Source organism: Hyalella azteca, unplaced genomic scaffold, assembly GCF_000764305.2.
Source record: "Hyalella azteca isolate HAZT.00-mixed unplaced genomic scaffold, Hazt_2.0.2 contig8774, whole genome shotgun sequence".
Taxonomy (NCBI): Eukaryota; Metazoa; Arthropoda; class Malacostraca; order Amphipoda; family Hyalellidae; genus Hyalella; species Hyalella azteca.
The window spans coordinates 1218755-1234581 of NW_025938859.1; the positions used below are offsets into that span (position 1 = coordinate 1218755).

At 38.3% G+C, this 15827-nt stretch overlaps 1 protein-coding gene across 1 annotated transcript; it reads left to right on the forward strand.

Annotated features, from left to right (window-relative positions):
• Positions 1-2309: 2309 nt before the first annotated feature.
• LOC108676668 (sialin) lies at positions 2310-13158 on the forward strand. Its single transcript, XM_047881750.1, is given in 9 exon segments — positions 2310-2482; positions 5771-5961; positions 6870-6954; positions 7758-7906; positions 9014-9101; positions 9934-10154; positions 10586-10764; positions 11377-11710; positions 12177-13158. Coding segments are annotated over 9 exon segments (1635 nt in total). The 5' UTR covers positions 2310-2436; the 3' UTR covers positions 12519-13158.
• The last annotated feature ends 2669 nt before the right edge of the window (positions 13159-15827 follow it).

Consider the following 15827-nt stretch of genomic DNA (forward strand, 5'->3'; position numbering starts at 1 on the left):
ATTCAAACTATGCAATAATACCTCAGTGTGGTAGATGTTTAGTATCATCAATCACGCCGCAATGGTTTTATTGATAAACGAAGTTTGTAGGTAGTTCCCACGTCGACTCATTTGCAAAAAGTTCTCTTCTATTAAACTATTTATGAATGGCGCTATCCTGAACTATACGTTAACAAACTTTGCGTGAACGTTAGACTTCGCCACTTTTGAGAGAAATTTATTAGCGCTTTCTTCCCATGCATAACTTTGTCCAATCGTAATTTAATTAAGAATTTTTAACGCTTTCTTCCCATGCATAACTTTGTCCAATCGTAATTTAATTAAGAATTTTTAACGCTTTCTTCCAATGCATAACTTTGTCCAATCGTAATTTAATTAAGAATTTTTAACGCTTTCTTCCAATGCATAACTTAGTCCAATCGTAATTTAATAAAGAATTTTTAGCGCTTTCTTCCCATTCATAACTTTGTCCAATCGTAATTTAATTAAGAACAAAGCTATTTATTCACAATACGCTCCTGTGAGCGTGGTCCAAATTTCACATGTCCGCTTCGCTTTCATGTAGCCCGCAAGATACTAAATTTTTGTACCCTTTGTACGTATTAATACTCAGCGTTTTGCAGGCGACGTGAAAGCGAAGCGGAAATAAAATCTAACGATGTGACTTTATTCATGCCCTTCAAACCGACCGTAATCTGGGTTAAATTGTGGGTTACAGAATGGCTTTGTGATCCAAGGGCGCACAACGACTTTGCCATTTAATTTTCATGACAAACGGAAGTTTTATTTATTGTTTTACAATTACGGAAATATGTAATTTTTGGTTTTACTTATAAGTGAACTCTGTTTTGTTTAATATCGGTGGAAAATCACAAGTTCAAGCATCATTGAAGACGCGTTCGCAAATCACAGAAGTCCAGAATAAGTTCCTGGAACATCCCAGGCTCGGGACAAAATCATAATTATATATATCCCGGGAAATTGTTTTCTTGGTAAAATCAGTGCTGAGAGTAAATTATCTAATCGTTCAATATATTTGCCCGTCATGGTCATTATCAGCCTGTCATTAGCACATGTGCATTGTCAAGCCTCAGTGTGAGCCCCGTCCAGCTGCTGGTGGCAGATCAATCATGTAGCGACTGGAGAGGTACCCGAGAGCGTTATATACCGTGACAACGTTATTATACTTACGACGTTATTAGTCTTGACAACGATATTTAACTTGATAATTTAATTAAAATTGACAACGTTATTCAACTTGACAACGTTATTAAACTTGACAACGAAATTTAACTTGACAATGTAATTAAACTTGACAACGTTATTTAAGCTTGACAATGTTATTAAACTTGACAACATTATTTAACTTGGCAACGTTATTAAAGTTGGCAACGATATTTAACTTGACATTGTAATTAAACTTGGCGTTATTTAAGCTTGACAACGTTATTCAACTTGACAACGTTATATAACTTGACAACGTTATTTAACTTGGCAACGTTATTAAACTTGACAACGTTATGTAACTTGACAACGTTATTCAACTTGACAACGTTACATAACTTGACAACTTTATTTAACTTGGCAACGTTATTTAACTTGACAACGTTATGTAACTTGACAACATTATTAAACTTGAAAATGTTATTCAGCTTGACGAATTTATTAAAATTGACAACGGTATTAAAGCTGATAACGTTATTAAACTTGACAACGTTATTAAACTTGACAACTTTGTTAAACTTGACAACTTTGTTAAACTTGACAACGTTATTAAAGCTGATAACGTTATTAAACTTGACAACGTTATTAAACCTGACAACGTTATTAAACTTGGCATCGTTATTAAACTTGATTTAAGTTTTCCCGGATAACTAAGAATTACTTAAACGAGGTTCTTATAAGCAAATTAACTGCCTATAGCATTACAAATTATTTGACTATCATCATGGATGATGATCAGTGAGTTCTACGAACTGGAAATAAGTAACGATTGTGTCAGTGGTAGCAGACCTGCCCAGAAAATAAGACAACTGTAAAAGTTAACCAAAGTGAAACACTCTCATCGTATCAGCAGTTCACATGTTGGATGCAAGATGAAGCTTTTCTAGTAGTTTTTAGGCAGTGTGTCTTTACTAACTTTGCTAACTTTTCTATGTTTCTTGAGAAAATTATTTGACATAGCCAAAATCAACCTAAATGCTATAGTATGTAAAATAATTAAATATTCAGACGGGTGGAGCTGACTATTGCATTGTAGAGTTGACCAACTTTATTGTTAATTAAATAACCGTCTCATTGCATTTTCAGAAAATCGTATCACTTATGACGTGTACGATCGAAAGAAATGACTCGAAATCAATAGGCTAATGAAATTATTGTAGCCAAGTCCACTCCTGGACATTTATTTCTTGCACTTATCAAAATATAATTGAAATGGAATCCACGAACGAAGTGCGGCAACCGACGTTAAAGGAACAAGGTGAGTGAACGTACCCGTCGACTCATTTGTTCACGACATGATTGAAAAAACATGTTTATATGCGAGGTAAAGATTACGAAAAACTTTTTTATGGCCCTCCCTTGACTCTAGGTCTGTCAGGCAGTGACAGTAATTGAAACCTCTTTCTGACATGTTACGAATACAAGGTAGAGACTGTACGAGAAACTTTTTTATGGTCTTTGACTTTAGGTCTGTCAGGCAGTGACTGTAATTGAAACCTCTTTCTGACATGTTACGAATACAAGGTAGAGACTACGAGAAACTTTTTTATGGTCCTTCCTTGACTTTAGGTCTGTCAGGCAGTGACTGTAATTGAAACCTCTTTCTGACATGTTACGAATACAAGGTAGAGACTGTACGAGAAACTTTTTTATGGTCCTTCCTTGGCTTAAGGTCTGTCAGGTAGTGACAGTAATTGAAACCTCTTTCTGACATGTTACGATCCCGTTGTAGAAATCTGAAGTGTTTATTGTTATCCAGAATCTTATTGAAATTTAGTAGAAAAGTGCGTAAATGTAAGGCATCTTGGTTAATATTTCGTCTAAATTCTCAAAAATTACAATAAAGACTTCAGATTTTTTTTAGTTTTGATTGAAAGTAAGCGTGAAGTTCTTATATAAGTACGAGAAAATTCTCGTACTTCGAGAAAAATCGTACATTTAGCGTTGAGAGGAACACATTGCACGGGCTGTCGCACTAAATCTTACTAGATCGTTAAATTTACATCATACTAACTTCTAAATATTCATACAAAGCAATTCGCGTAAAAAATGGTGCATCATTAATTAATGAAGAACAGTATTTTCATACCATACGACATGGATGACAAATTCAAGCACATTGTGGATATATTATCAGCTAGAACATGTATTGATTTACCGCCAGCGAATTATAAATTAATTACAAGAGCATTGAATAATTACCTAGTAAATAATTATAAGTTAATTACTAGAGCATTGATTAATTACCTAGTAAATAATTATAAGTTAATTACTAGAGCATTGATTAATTACCTAGTGAATAATTTCAAATTAATTTCCAGAGCATTAATTAATTATTAGCCAGTAATAATTATAAATTAATTACTAGAGTAATGTACAGTACACAGGAGGTTTTTGTGTCACCTATGTATATCTATGGGTCTTCACAGCACTCGAAGACAGTCCATAGATAGCATGCGGCGACATGTGCAGGTGGGGAAAAACTAGGCCTATGAACTCGTACTCTAATTAACGTGGGAAATCATTTTACGAATAAGTAAAGTAATAAACGCCCAAAATTTTATAGCATAGCGACCATCGTTACTAACTTAAGTTACAAATAAATCGGCCTTTAGGAGACATAATACAGAATTTTGACGGAATAGGTTCACATTTCTTAGCTTTAAATTAATACGTTTGATTCCTTCAGTAGATATTTTATTCTTGCAACAAAATAGTATACAGCCCGACGCAAAAGGTTAGCCCCACCCCTTTAAAACATCATAACACATCGAGTTTTGCAAGTTTTAACGTGCAAATGGTGGCAAACGTTTTGTCTTGCGCTCTGCAATCTATAGCAGGTGAAATTTGATGAAAAAGTTAATTACTGGCGGAAAAATCAAGCGGTCCGTGTTTTTGCACCGACGCAAAAGGTTAGCCCCACTTTGCAAGTTTGGCGCTCTTGCGGACAGGACGCAGCGTAGACTCGCTGCAAAGGGTGCGTTCATAGCGTAGTAGTTGTGCACGGATCTTATGCTCACCTAGGCAAGAAATGGGCGCGGGAAAGCCTCTAACTGAGTTTCAGAAAGGTGCCATTCAAGCCCTGATGGCGCTGCCTGAGGGCGAGCGTCCTAGCCTGCATGCGTCAAATGGAGGCACAAGTGGGGTGTAGCCGCAAAGCCATCTCCAACTATCTCAAGGACCCCGTGAACTACTGAAAGCGGCACACCAAAGGCCGCCCCAAGAAGATGTCGGCTCGTGACACGCGTCGCCTCTTCCGAGTTGCGGCGCCCGGCGACTTGAGCGCGCCCAAACTTGTCCAAAAGTTGGAGCTCAATGTCTTCAAGTCTACCGTCTCTCGCACCCTCGCGTCCTCCGGCATCTTCCAATATGTGAAGATGAACAAGGCCCCCCAATTGACCGAGGCTCACAAGCATGCCAGGGTCGCCTGGGGCACAAAGTATGCAAGTACTAGTGATGACACCTGGGCCAAAACCATCTTCTCTGATGAGAAGAAATGGAATTTGGATGGCCCAGATGGTCTGAAGTACTACTGGAATTGCCGCAGGAATGATCTAAAGGCAGCTTTTAGCCGCCAAAATGGCGGGGGCAGTGTAATGGTGTGGGGGGCTTTCATGCAAACGGGACGAGCGAGCTCGTCTTCCTCGAAGGCAACCAGTGCGCGGACGACTATGTCCAAACGCTCGAGGACCATCTACTTCCCGTCATCCGCCACCAAATTCGTCGCGGCGCCATCTTCCAACAAGATAATGCCTCTATCCATACGGCGCGCACGACCAAGGCCTTCTTCAAGCGTGCCAAAATCCGGGTTATGGACTGGCCAGCCAAGTCACCCGATCTGAATCCCATTGAGAACGTCTGGGGGTACATGGCTGGGATCGTCTACGCCATGCGGGAAGCAGTATGACACGAAGGAAGAACTCGAGTTGGCCATTCAAGTCGCCTGGTCCAATCTGGACCCCAACTACCTACGTAGATTATCTCAGGGCATAAAAAAGCGGTGCTTGGATGTCTACAAAGCCAACGGGGAGCATATCGGTAAATAACCTTTAGTTTTTCAGCTGACGTATGTTTTGTTTTGCCTAAAATGTAAAAGTGTACAAAGTGGGGCTAACCTTTTGCGTCGGTGCAAAAACATGGGATTTTCCTTTTCTCCGTTACTAATTACATTTTCACTACGGTCTATTGTATTTTGATTACTGAGACCAAGACGATTCGTTTGCCACCATTTGCACAATAAAACTCGCAAAACTTATGATGTTGTTATGATGTTATGATGTTTTAAAGGGGTGGGGCTAACCTTTTGCGTCGGGCTGTATTCCACAGCTCGATGCTCCTAGTTGTTACCAGGGCGATCCTTCACGAATATTTGATTACCTTTCCAATTTCAGAATACTTTCCGCAGCGCTACTTTGTAGCGTTATGAGACCCAACCTTCACTCACATTTAGAATAGAATAGAAGTGTCGGCACTGAAGAAATAGGCCCATGGCCTGTTGGGCCTTTCCCAACCTTCACACATATTTGACTACTTATTTCCGTATCAGGGTACTTTCCGCAGCGTTACTTCGTGGCGTTCATGGCGTTTTGGGGCCAAACGTTCACTTATATGCTGCGTACGAACATCAACATCGCCATCGTGGCCATGGTGAAGCCAATAAATGAGACCGACAACTCGACCATCGACTACAACGAATGTGGCTTCGATGACGCTAATTCTACGACCATCGCCGAAAATGTGAGAAACTATGGAAAACTTGAACGATAAAATTATCATTACAAGATATTTTCAGTTACTGAGTGGAACTACTTATTCTTTAGGAGACATATGTTAACAACGGAAGTAATGCAACTACTGCTGAAAATGTATTAAATGCATAGTAATTTGCATATTTATTCAAACCCATATTTCAAAGATCATGAAATGTTTATTTGTATAGGTGTAAAGTTCATACTTTGAAATAATTTCCTTTAATGCAACCAGTGGATAAAGCTTTTGAAAGCGCTAAATGTTTGCTTATTGGGAAATGGTACGTACTTCTATTCACTGATACTAAAGTTCATATTTTTCAACCTTCAAACTAAAAATCGATTTGCTTTATTTTGTGAAGAAATTTAACGAGTGATTCTAACATGATTTTTGAATTAGAGAGCGAGTGTAAGAATTAAATGCTTACGATTTGGCCTAAAATGTTACCTTTCTCTCTTAAATCACTCAGTAATTATGGCAGAATTAGGGAAAATTAAAAACAAATATGAGTAAGAATCGCAATACATTCACATGAAAAGTGCTATTACACATATCATACACATTTTGTTACACATGTCACTCTTCCTTGCGTGTTACCCGCAACGAAGTTTGTCTAAATTACCAGCAGCCTTATATAGACCAGCGATGACAAGCTTCCATCAGTTTACGTGAAGCAAATAAAACAGTTTTTAACTCATACCTAAAATAATGAAAGAATTTTAACAATTTTATTTTTCTTTTTCTAATTTTTCATAATTTCTTAATTTTCTGTTCTATATTTCTTTCAAACTTTGAAAATAAACTTAACATTGAAATTCAAAGTGTAAAATTTAATTAAATTTGAATAGTAGTTAATTCAAATTTCATTTAAATTAAAATAATATTAATTTTTTCAGACTGGGGACTTCGAATGGGACGCGTTTGAACAAAGCATGGTGCTGGGGGCGTTCTTCTGGGGCTACATCTGGACCCAGATACCAGGTCATTCTGATCCTCCATTAAAATAATATTAAATATAAATAAATAATTAAATACATATGGACCCAGATCCCAGGTCATTCTGATCCTCCATTAAAATAATATTAAATATAAATAAATAATTAAATACATCTGGACCCAGATACCAGGTCATTCTGATCCTCCATTAAAATAATATTGAACATATTATACATAATTCTAGTAGCTAAACATAAATTGAAGCAGCCCACATCAATTACCCGATGATCACACATGAAAATCTGATAAGTGTATCAGCATTCAATTATATGCAGAATTATTATATTATATTATTATGTAATATATTATTTTATATAATATAGGTATATAGTATAATAATATATATTTATATATTATTTTATTATATTATACAGAATTCTTGAATTATATTTATTTATTATATTTTTATATAGAAACCTAGTTTAAATGCTGCATAGCCTAGTTTAAATAGGTCTGTTTAATCATGTTTATCTGTTTTTCAATTTTCGATTCAAGTTTTCGTATCTTTAATGTGAACTTTAATTTGCTAATCAATCGTGCTTATTTTATAGAATTTTAATGAATTTAAACCTTTTTAGACAACTTTCCATTAATTTTTCTGGGTGCAGGAGGCCGTCTGGCCGAGATAATCGGTGGCATAGCATTTTTATTAATATAAACCTTTTTAGACAACCTCCCATTAATATTTCTGTGTGCAGGAGGCCGTCTGGCCGAGATGATCGGCGGCATAGCATTTTAATTAATATAAACCTTTTTAGACAACCTCCCATTAATTTTTCTGTGTGTAGGAGGCCGTCTGGCCGAGATGATCGGCGGCCGGCGCATGTACGCGCTTGTGCTCACCGGAGGGTCGGTGCTCACGCTGCTCATCCCTGTCACTGCTCACTGGAACTTCGTCGCTCTGCTCGTGCTCAGGGTTATGTTAGGGCTATGTCAGGTAACCCTGGGGTGGCAGTTGACCCTGTCAGCTAGGGTTGGTCAAGTTGCCCTGCATGTGAGGTAGGGTAATGGGCAGTAGGGTAGGGTAATGTGATATAAGAGGGTTAAGTGATGTGGCCTTATTATGAAGGGTAGGGTAATGCGATATAACAGGGTTAAGTGATGTGGCCTTATTATGAAGGGCAGGGTAATGCGATATAACAGGGTTAAATTATGTAGCCCTATTATGAAGGGTAGGGTAATGTGATATAACAGGGTTAAGTGATGTGGCCCTGTTATGAAGGGTAGGGTAATGCGATATAACAGGGTTAGGTTACGTAGCCCCATTATGAAGGGTAGGGTAATGTGATATAACAGGGTTCAGTTACGTAGCCCCATTATGAAGGGTTGTGTCATGTTACCGTATATGCCGGGGTTCTGTTATGTAACCCTATTAGGTAGGGTTGTGTAATGCGATATTACAGGGATCTCTTTTGTAGCCCTAAAAAAATTAGGCCTTTTTTAAGGCAATGATTACATAGTCCTTATCTGCAATTCTCGTTTAAAGCTTATTCTATAAATACTCAATGTAGCTTTTTACAAATATTTAATGTAGCTTTTTTACTGTAGTTTATTTTATAAATACTTATTATTTTACTAATATTTAAATAAATATAATATTTGAAATATTCATTCAATTCATAGATATTAATATATATATATATACCATTTAAATAAATATTTCACTGAATAATAATCTACCGTATTATACACTTGACTAATATTGATCAATTAATTCATAAATTTATTTAACGTTATGAGATAAGGTACTATACTAAAAATAATTAATGATTGACTGATTACTACTTGCTCATACTGAACGTACTAATTAGATATATAGTACAGTATTAGACTGTTCTATAATAAAAACGCTATATATACCGTATGTATACACGTATATATATGTATATACACACGTATATATATACACGCTATATTTACTATATGTATACACACGTATATATACACGCTATATTTACTACCATATGTATACACACGTATATATACACGCTATATTTACTATATGTATGCACACGTATATATACACGCTATATACTGGCTACAGGGTCCGACGTTCCCCTCCACCCACGCCCTCCTCTCGAGCTGGGCGCCGCCCAACGAGCGATCCAGGATGGGCGCCCTCGTGTATGCGGGTAAGCAACTTAAGGGCTCTATATTAATTTGTATAATATAGTTTTCTTGGGAATTTTATGGCTCTTAAGTTAAGGGCTCTCAAGTTAGGGCTCTCAAGTTAAGGGCTCTCAAGTTATGGGCTCTCTTTGCTCTTTGTCCTGATGTTCACATCTCAATTCTGATTATATATCAAGTTAATTCTGAAATAATGCAAAGTAAGTTAAGTATTTTTATTAATTAGTTTTTACCACCATAAGTTTTTAAGTTTATAACCATACGTTTTTTCTTTAATTGTAACGTTATACGTTATAAGATAAGGTTTCACTGTCAGCGTGATCTCGCCGCAACCCCCGAGGACAACTTGCTGGCGTTATTGTCTAGCTGATGACATGGAGTTATTAAACCATCATCATTGATGAGAAAAAATAACGTTGGAACTTATAATCACCATCCATCTTAACTACCCAGGCACCCATCTTAACTTCCCCGCCCCTGCAGGAGGCCAGGCAGCCATCTTAACTCCCCCGCCCCTGCAGGAGGCCAGGCAGCCATCTTAACTCCCCCGCTCCTGCAGGAGGCCAGGCAGCCATCTTAACTACCCCGCTCCTGCAGGAGGCCAGGCAGCCATCTTAACTCCCCCGCCCCTGCAGGAGGCCAGGCAGGCACCCATCTTAACTCCCCCGCCCCTGCAGGAGGCCAGGCAGGCACCCATCTTAACTCCCCCGCTCCTGCAGGAGGCCAGGCAGCCATCTTAACTCCCCCGCTCCTGCAGGAGGCCAGGCACCCATCTTAACTCCCCCGCCCCTGCAGGAGGCCAGGCAGGCACCCATCTTAACTCCCCCGCCCCTGCAGGAGGCCAGGCAGGCACCATCATCGGGTACCCGATGACGGCGGCGATGGCGCAGGCGTGGGGGTGGGAGTCTGTGTTCTACGTGCAGCCGATGCTGGTGATGGCGTGGGTGGCGCTGTGGCTTGTCTTCACCGGCGACTCCCCGGAAAGTTCAAGATGGATTTCCGATGTCGAAAAAGAATATATTTTGAAATCTACAGGAGACAGCAAGGAGCGCAAGAAAGTGAGTTTATCTTTAATTCGTGAATATGTTTCTATTGATTCATTCCTATGAGCAAAAATGTGCAATAAACAAATGGTTGTCTCACGTTAATTTAACACGCCAGAAAGCGATGCGAAGTAATGATAAAGGGAAAATAAAAATTGACTGCAATGATCAAATTAAGTACTTATATCATTAATCTTCTGAAGTTCATCAATAAGTGTTAAGTTTTCCCTGTTGATATGGTGAAATTACTTGACTTTTCCTTCGTTTCTGTTAACATTAATTCACACCTTAATTTTATTCAAATTTCTCGTCTGAAATTTTTCTCACCCAAAAAAATCACACTCAGATGTTCGTTTTGATTAAATTCCTAAAGGATAATTCATGCAGTGTGTCCTGACAAGTATTTATTAATACTTGTTGGCAAATTAATAATGGTTAATCCCCAGACTCCCCCCGTGCCGTGGGGGAAGTTCGTGACGTCGCTGCCGCTGTGGGCGATCCTCATCGCGGGGCTGGGGAACAACTGGGGCTTCTACACGCTCCTCACCGAGCTTCCCCAGTACATGACGCAGATCCTCAAGCAGGATATCAGCTCGGTGGGGAGGGTGGGGAGGTTATGATGTCGGTGGGGAGGGTGGGGAGGTTAAGATCTGTCTCTTATACACATCTAGATGTGTATAAGAGACAGATTCATAGATATTAATATATATATATATACCATTTAAATAAATATTTCACTGAATAATAATCTACCGTATTATACACTTGACTAATATTGANCCAATAAAACATATACCTGTCTCTTATACACATCTAGATGTGTATAAGAGACACGGCCAACACCATCGGTGGGTGATGGGTGGAGGTCTGAAGAACTCCGGTCCCGATGAGGTCTTCGGAAGCCAATTTGATTCTGCTTGTTTAGCAGGTTTACAATTACGAAACAACTAACCAGAATGACCTCTGAAAATTTCCACACAACATCATTAATGATGCGCTATCGTTGAATGAATATAATCGGAGCAACGACCACTTAATCGTCTGTCTATTGACTGCAGCTCATGTTACCCAACCATTAGATACGAGTTGCATTACCGACTGCTAGTGTATCAATAGACATAAATATTGCATGATAACTTTTCCAATGTTCACGGATTTCATACTCACCGTCCTCAGCACACCTGAGGAACGTTGTTGTGTTCACTGCTATTTACTCACCGTCCTCAGCACACCTGAGGAACGTTGTTGTGTTCACCGCTATTTACTCACCGTCCTCAGCACATCTGAGGAACGTTGTTGTGTTCACCGCTATTTACTCACCGTCCTCAGCACACATGGGTCCCGCCCTTTGCCTCATCTCGCTGTCGTTTGTGGAGTGCGACCGGGCGGCGACTCTAGCGCTACTGTTCGTGGCAGTGACGCTGCAGGGGGGCATCTACACGGGCTTCATGGTGAACCACATCGACATCGCGCCTAACTACGCCGGCACCTTGTTCGGCATCACCAACGCCGCGGCCACCATACCGGGCTGGCTGGCGCCCATGACTGTTGGGGCCTTGACCAATGGTCAGGTGAGGCTGGGGGAGCTTATGTTGATTGGATAGTTGGCTAACGGGGGGTTGGGTCTTGGCTAACCGAATCATTTACCTAATAAGTGGTTTGGTGACATGGCTAAGAGAATGACGCGATTTGTATAGGATCAATGGCCAGGTGAGGCTGGAGAGGCTGATGTTGACTGAATAATTGACTAACGTTGGGCTGAGTCTTTAGTTACCGACTTATTTATGTGATTTACAATAGACTAGGTGACAGCTGGCTGATATAAATACTCGAATTTGTAATTAACTAAGAGCCCCTAACCTAAGCTAATTAGGTTTGGCCAATTTATGGGTCTCTGAACAAGCTGTTCTGCTCTCACAAATCAAGTCAAAATCAGTTGAATGAGAAATATAGTATGAAAATTATTAAAAAGGCTAAAAAATATTTATGATTTCGGTCCCGGACACTAAATTTAATCCGGCTTGTGTCATCCACCAGCAAACCATCGCGCAATGGCGCAAAGTGTTCTACATCGCCGCGACTTTCTACATCGTGGACGCCGTCTTCTTCGTTTTGTTCGCATCGGGAGTGGAACAATCCTGGAACCGCTACGCTGCTACCCTCAACGATGCTGTCGATTGGGACAAACCGCGAAAACTGAACTCGGCGGAGAAAAATGAAAACTATGGAGCGACAAGAAGTGAAAAAGATGGAAGCGTCGTAAGAAGAAATACGCCAGAGGGAGAGATTGGAAAAGATGAGAGATACGATGCGTATGTTATACAGGATCGATTCAGAGGAGGTTACGTCAATAAGGCGTATCAGCATGAGAAAAATTAACGTCTAAATTTGGCATGGAAACGGAAATTGACGGTAAAAATCTGCCATTAGGAAGGTACACTCAAGAGAAATCAGTGGGGCTTTGTCTGAATAGCGGCGCCTTTTTTCTACTTTACTTTTTTCTACTTTCTATTTTACTTTAGTTAGTTAGTACTTTAATTTAGTAAGAGCGTACGAGTCCGCTGTTTTCTCGTGCTGTTGAAAAAAAGTGTGTCTCTATTTGGGCAATATGATCCACACATTTCTTTGAGTGTATGAATCGACGGAGATAACGACGTGAGAGTAACGCCTGAGAGTTACCTTGGCGATGTCGACGATAACTCGTTAGTAATTATTATAATTAAAAATACTCACAGAATATTTTCGTGACTATCTTCTGATAATTGAATATTATGCAATACTCTTGATGAATAATGATTAAATGCCACGCGTTATTAGATCACGATAATTAGATTCAATTTTCGGCTTGGGGAAACGAACAGCAAATTCAAGCAAAAATTTAATCATTTATTTAATTAATTTCTTCCAGCTTTTATCACTCGGTTTGGCTAAGCCAGGACAAGCGTCGCACCTATGGTATTCTTAGGTTTACAAATACAATTATTTAAAGCTTTAGCTTTAAATAGACCAATAATATATATCTATAGATATAATAATATATTTTTCAAGTTAATATTTAAAACAATAGACATGAATAAATGCATCATACTGTGGGCTTTTTACTCTCCGTGTAGGGACATTTCCTAACTTTGGTTCAGAATTATTAATGAATTATTAATTAACGCATGAATTGGCAGCTGCCTTGCCTTGGTCGTTCATCCTTCTCTGCTCAATGGCGCTGGCAAGACAGAATAAAAATTCTCATCATTTTCTCATTTATGAAAAAAAAGACGCTATTGTGCTCGTCACGTCCGTCCGTCCGTGACTTCACGCACGAGAAAATGCGCTCTCTGTCACTAACTGCAGTTGGTACTGATCTAATTTTTTTATTGCATGTATTCGACACTTCGTTTTTTCTGGATTGTGACTTTACTTGGGGCTATTTTTCGTTTCTCATCATTACGATGGTTCTCATCATTACGATGGTTCTCGTCATTACGAAGGTTCTCATCATTACGATGGTTCTCATCATTACGATGGTTCTCATCATTACGATGGTTCTCATCATTACGATGGTTCTCATCATTACAATGGTTCTCAAACGGCTTGAAACTCAAGCATAAAGTGGGATAAAAAAACACGACAATTTATAATAATTTGTATTCAGACCCTCACAATAAATTTCGTGCAGCTGGCGCACGGTTTGTGACCCACGAAGTATAATTCAAACAACTACACAAGGGTTAAGTTCGTTGCTAATAACAAGAATACATTCAATAAATGCATGGCGATTAACTGATCTTGTTACCGGGTGTAAATTGTAGAAATTTTAATCGACATCGAGTTTTTTTTTTTTACAAAGTTTAGAAGTTCGTAGTATGCAAGTAACACAACGGAGGCATATTTTGCAATGCAATTCCTACCTGCTATTTTTTTGTGTACATGAATCGTCTTAATATATTGTCAATTTTCTTGCTATGCAAAAAAAGGAACACATGAAGAATTCGCTGACTAATGGAATTAATTTAGTAACATAATGGGAATATGGCTTCTTTAGAACTGTTAAGAAATGTCAAAAAATGGATTTTTCCCCTGAAAATGTCAGTAAAGTTACACGCACGAAGACTAGACTCTCATCAGCTGTCAGCAATACAAAATAACACATATATAAAGCTCAGACAAAATGTATAGCGCTTATTGAATAAATATAAATTCTTTAGACTAAGCGTGAGGGATTGAATAGGGCATTTATAACGTTATTTTCTTCATAAAATAAGCCCATATTTACGTGAAACTCTGGCACATGCATTATGTTCAACAATGATAAAAATATTATACGACGAATTTAAGTGCATGGATCACGAAATATCTTGTCTCAATTAATTACCAACAAAAATTAATAAATACTTTTGACAGTTTCACAACTTGAAATGAAAGAATAATAACATATTTTTGCTGAAGCAAACCGGAAATATTTTCTGTATTCTTATGAAGCAATGCACACCACGCGATCATTCCGACGATCATGAAGAATGGCAAGAATTAACTAATGTATGTAATGTAAAAATTAATTAATTACATTCCTACATAAATGTCATGGTTTACAGCTGGTCCTAATTTCTCATTCTTTAAATAAATTTAAATAAAAATAAAATTTTCGCTATCCTGCACATACAATTCCTGCTCCTCGTTGTTCCCATAAGAACACATGCAAATAATTCTTATAAATTAATTATATGAGCTCAATGACCTGGAAATATATTATCCGGAGAAACATACAAAAGACATTATATTCCTACACTTATTTCGTGACTGTCAAAGTCATAGATATTATTTATTGTGAGGATATTTATTTATTATTTATTGTGAAGGAGATTTGCTGCACTAGAGAAATTCATGCACAGAAGTCATGCATTGTTCGACATTTCTGGGCGTATTGTTATTGTAGTTATTTTTTACCGTCTGAAAAATTCAACGTGTGTTTAATAAATTGCATTTGTATATCATACTTTTGCTTTGAATAAAATAACCGTTCAGATCAGAAAAAAATTACGATGAGCCATCGTTTTAATTTCGTGTAAGAAAAAAAATCTGATTCTCGTTCGGAATTTTAGTGACAATGTAGTGACTTTAGTCTTACCAGCTCAGCAAATTCGAGAGACCTAGCAAAATGTTTGTGTATTGAAATGTCATTTATGTTAAATACTAGGAATTGCCTTCATTGTTCTGCAAGATAAATTGCTTTAAAAGATAAATTCTGCAAGATAAATTGCAAGATAAATTGCTTTAATTAGAAAATTGTAATCATTGAAATCCTACTCATTTTCAGGGAAGCATTCCTGTTCTCGACGATGAAATTTGTGGCAAGAGACGGCAATAGCAGGAAGTCATGAGAATGTAAAACTAAAAGTTAAGAAGTTAAAGCTAATAAACTCAGCGATGATAAACCAGTACATAATATTTGCCCTATGCCAAATTGAAGGACTAACTGTTACTCTAGTGAAGGGAATGGAGTTGCTTGCTTTCTTCCTGTATTGGCTTCAGCATCGTGTAGAATCCCTGCCACGCTAATACGTTCTCTTGCTCTTCTATATTCATATATTTAATTACAATTTGTACAAGAATTGCTTTGGTCAGCCGCCCGCATAGACTAAGTGAACCAGCCTCCGTTGTTAAAAATACTTACGGGCGTTTTGGCGTCTGACTGAA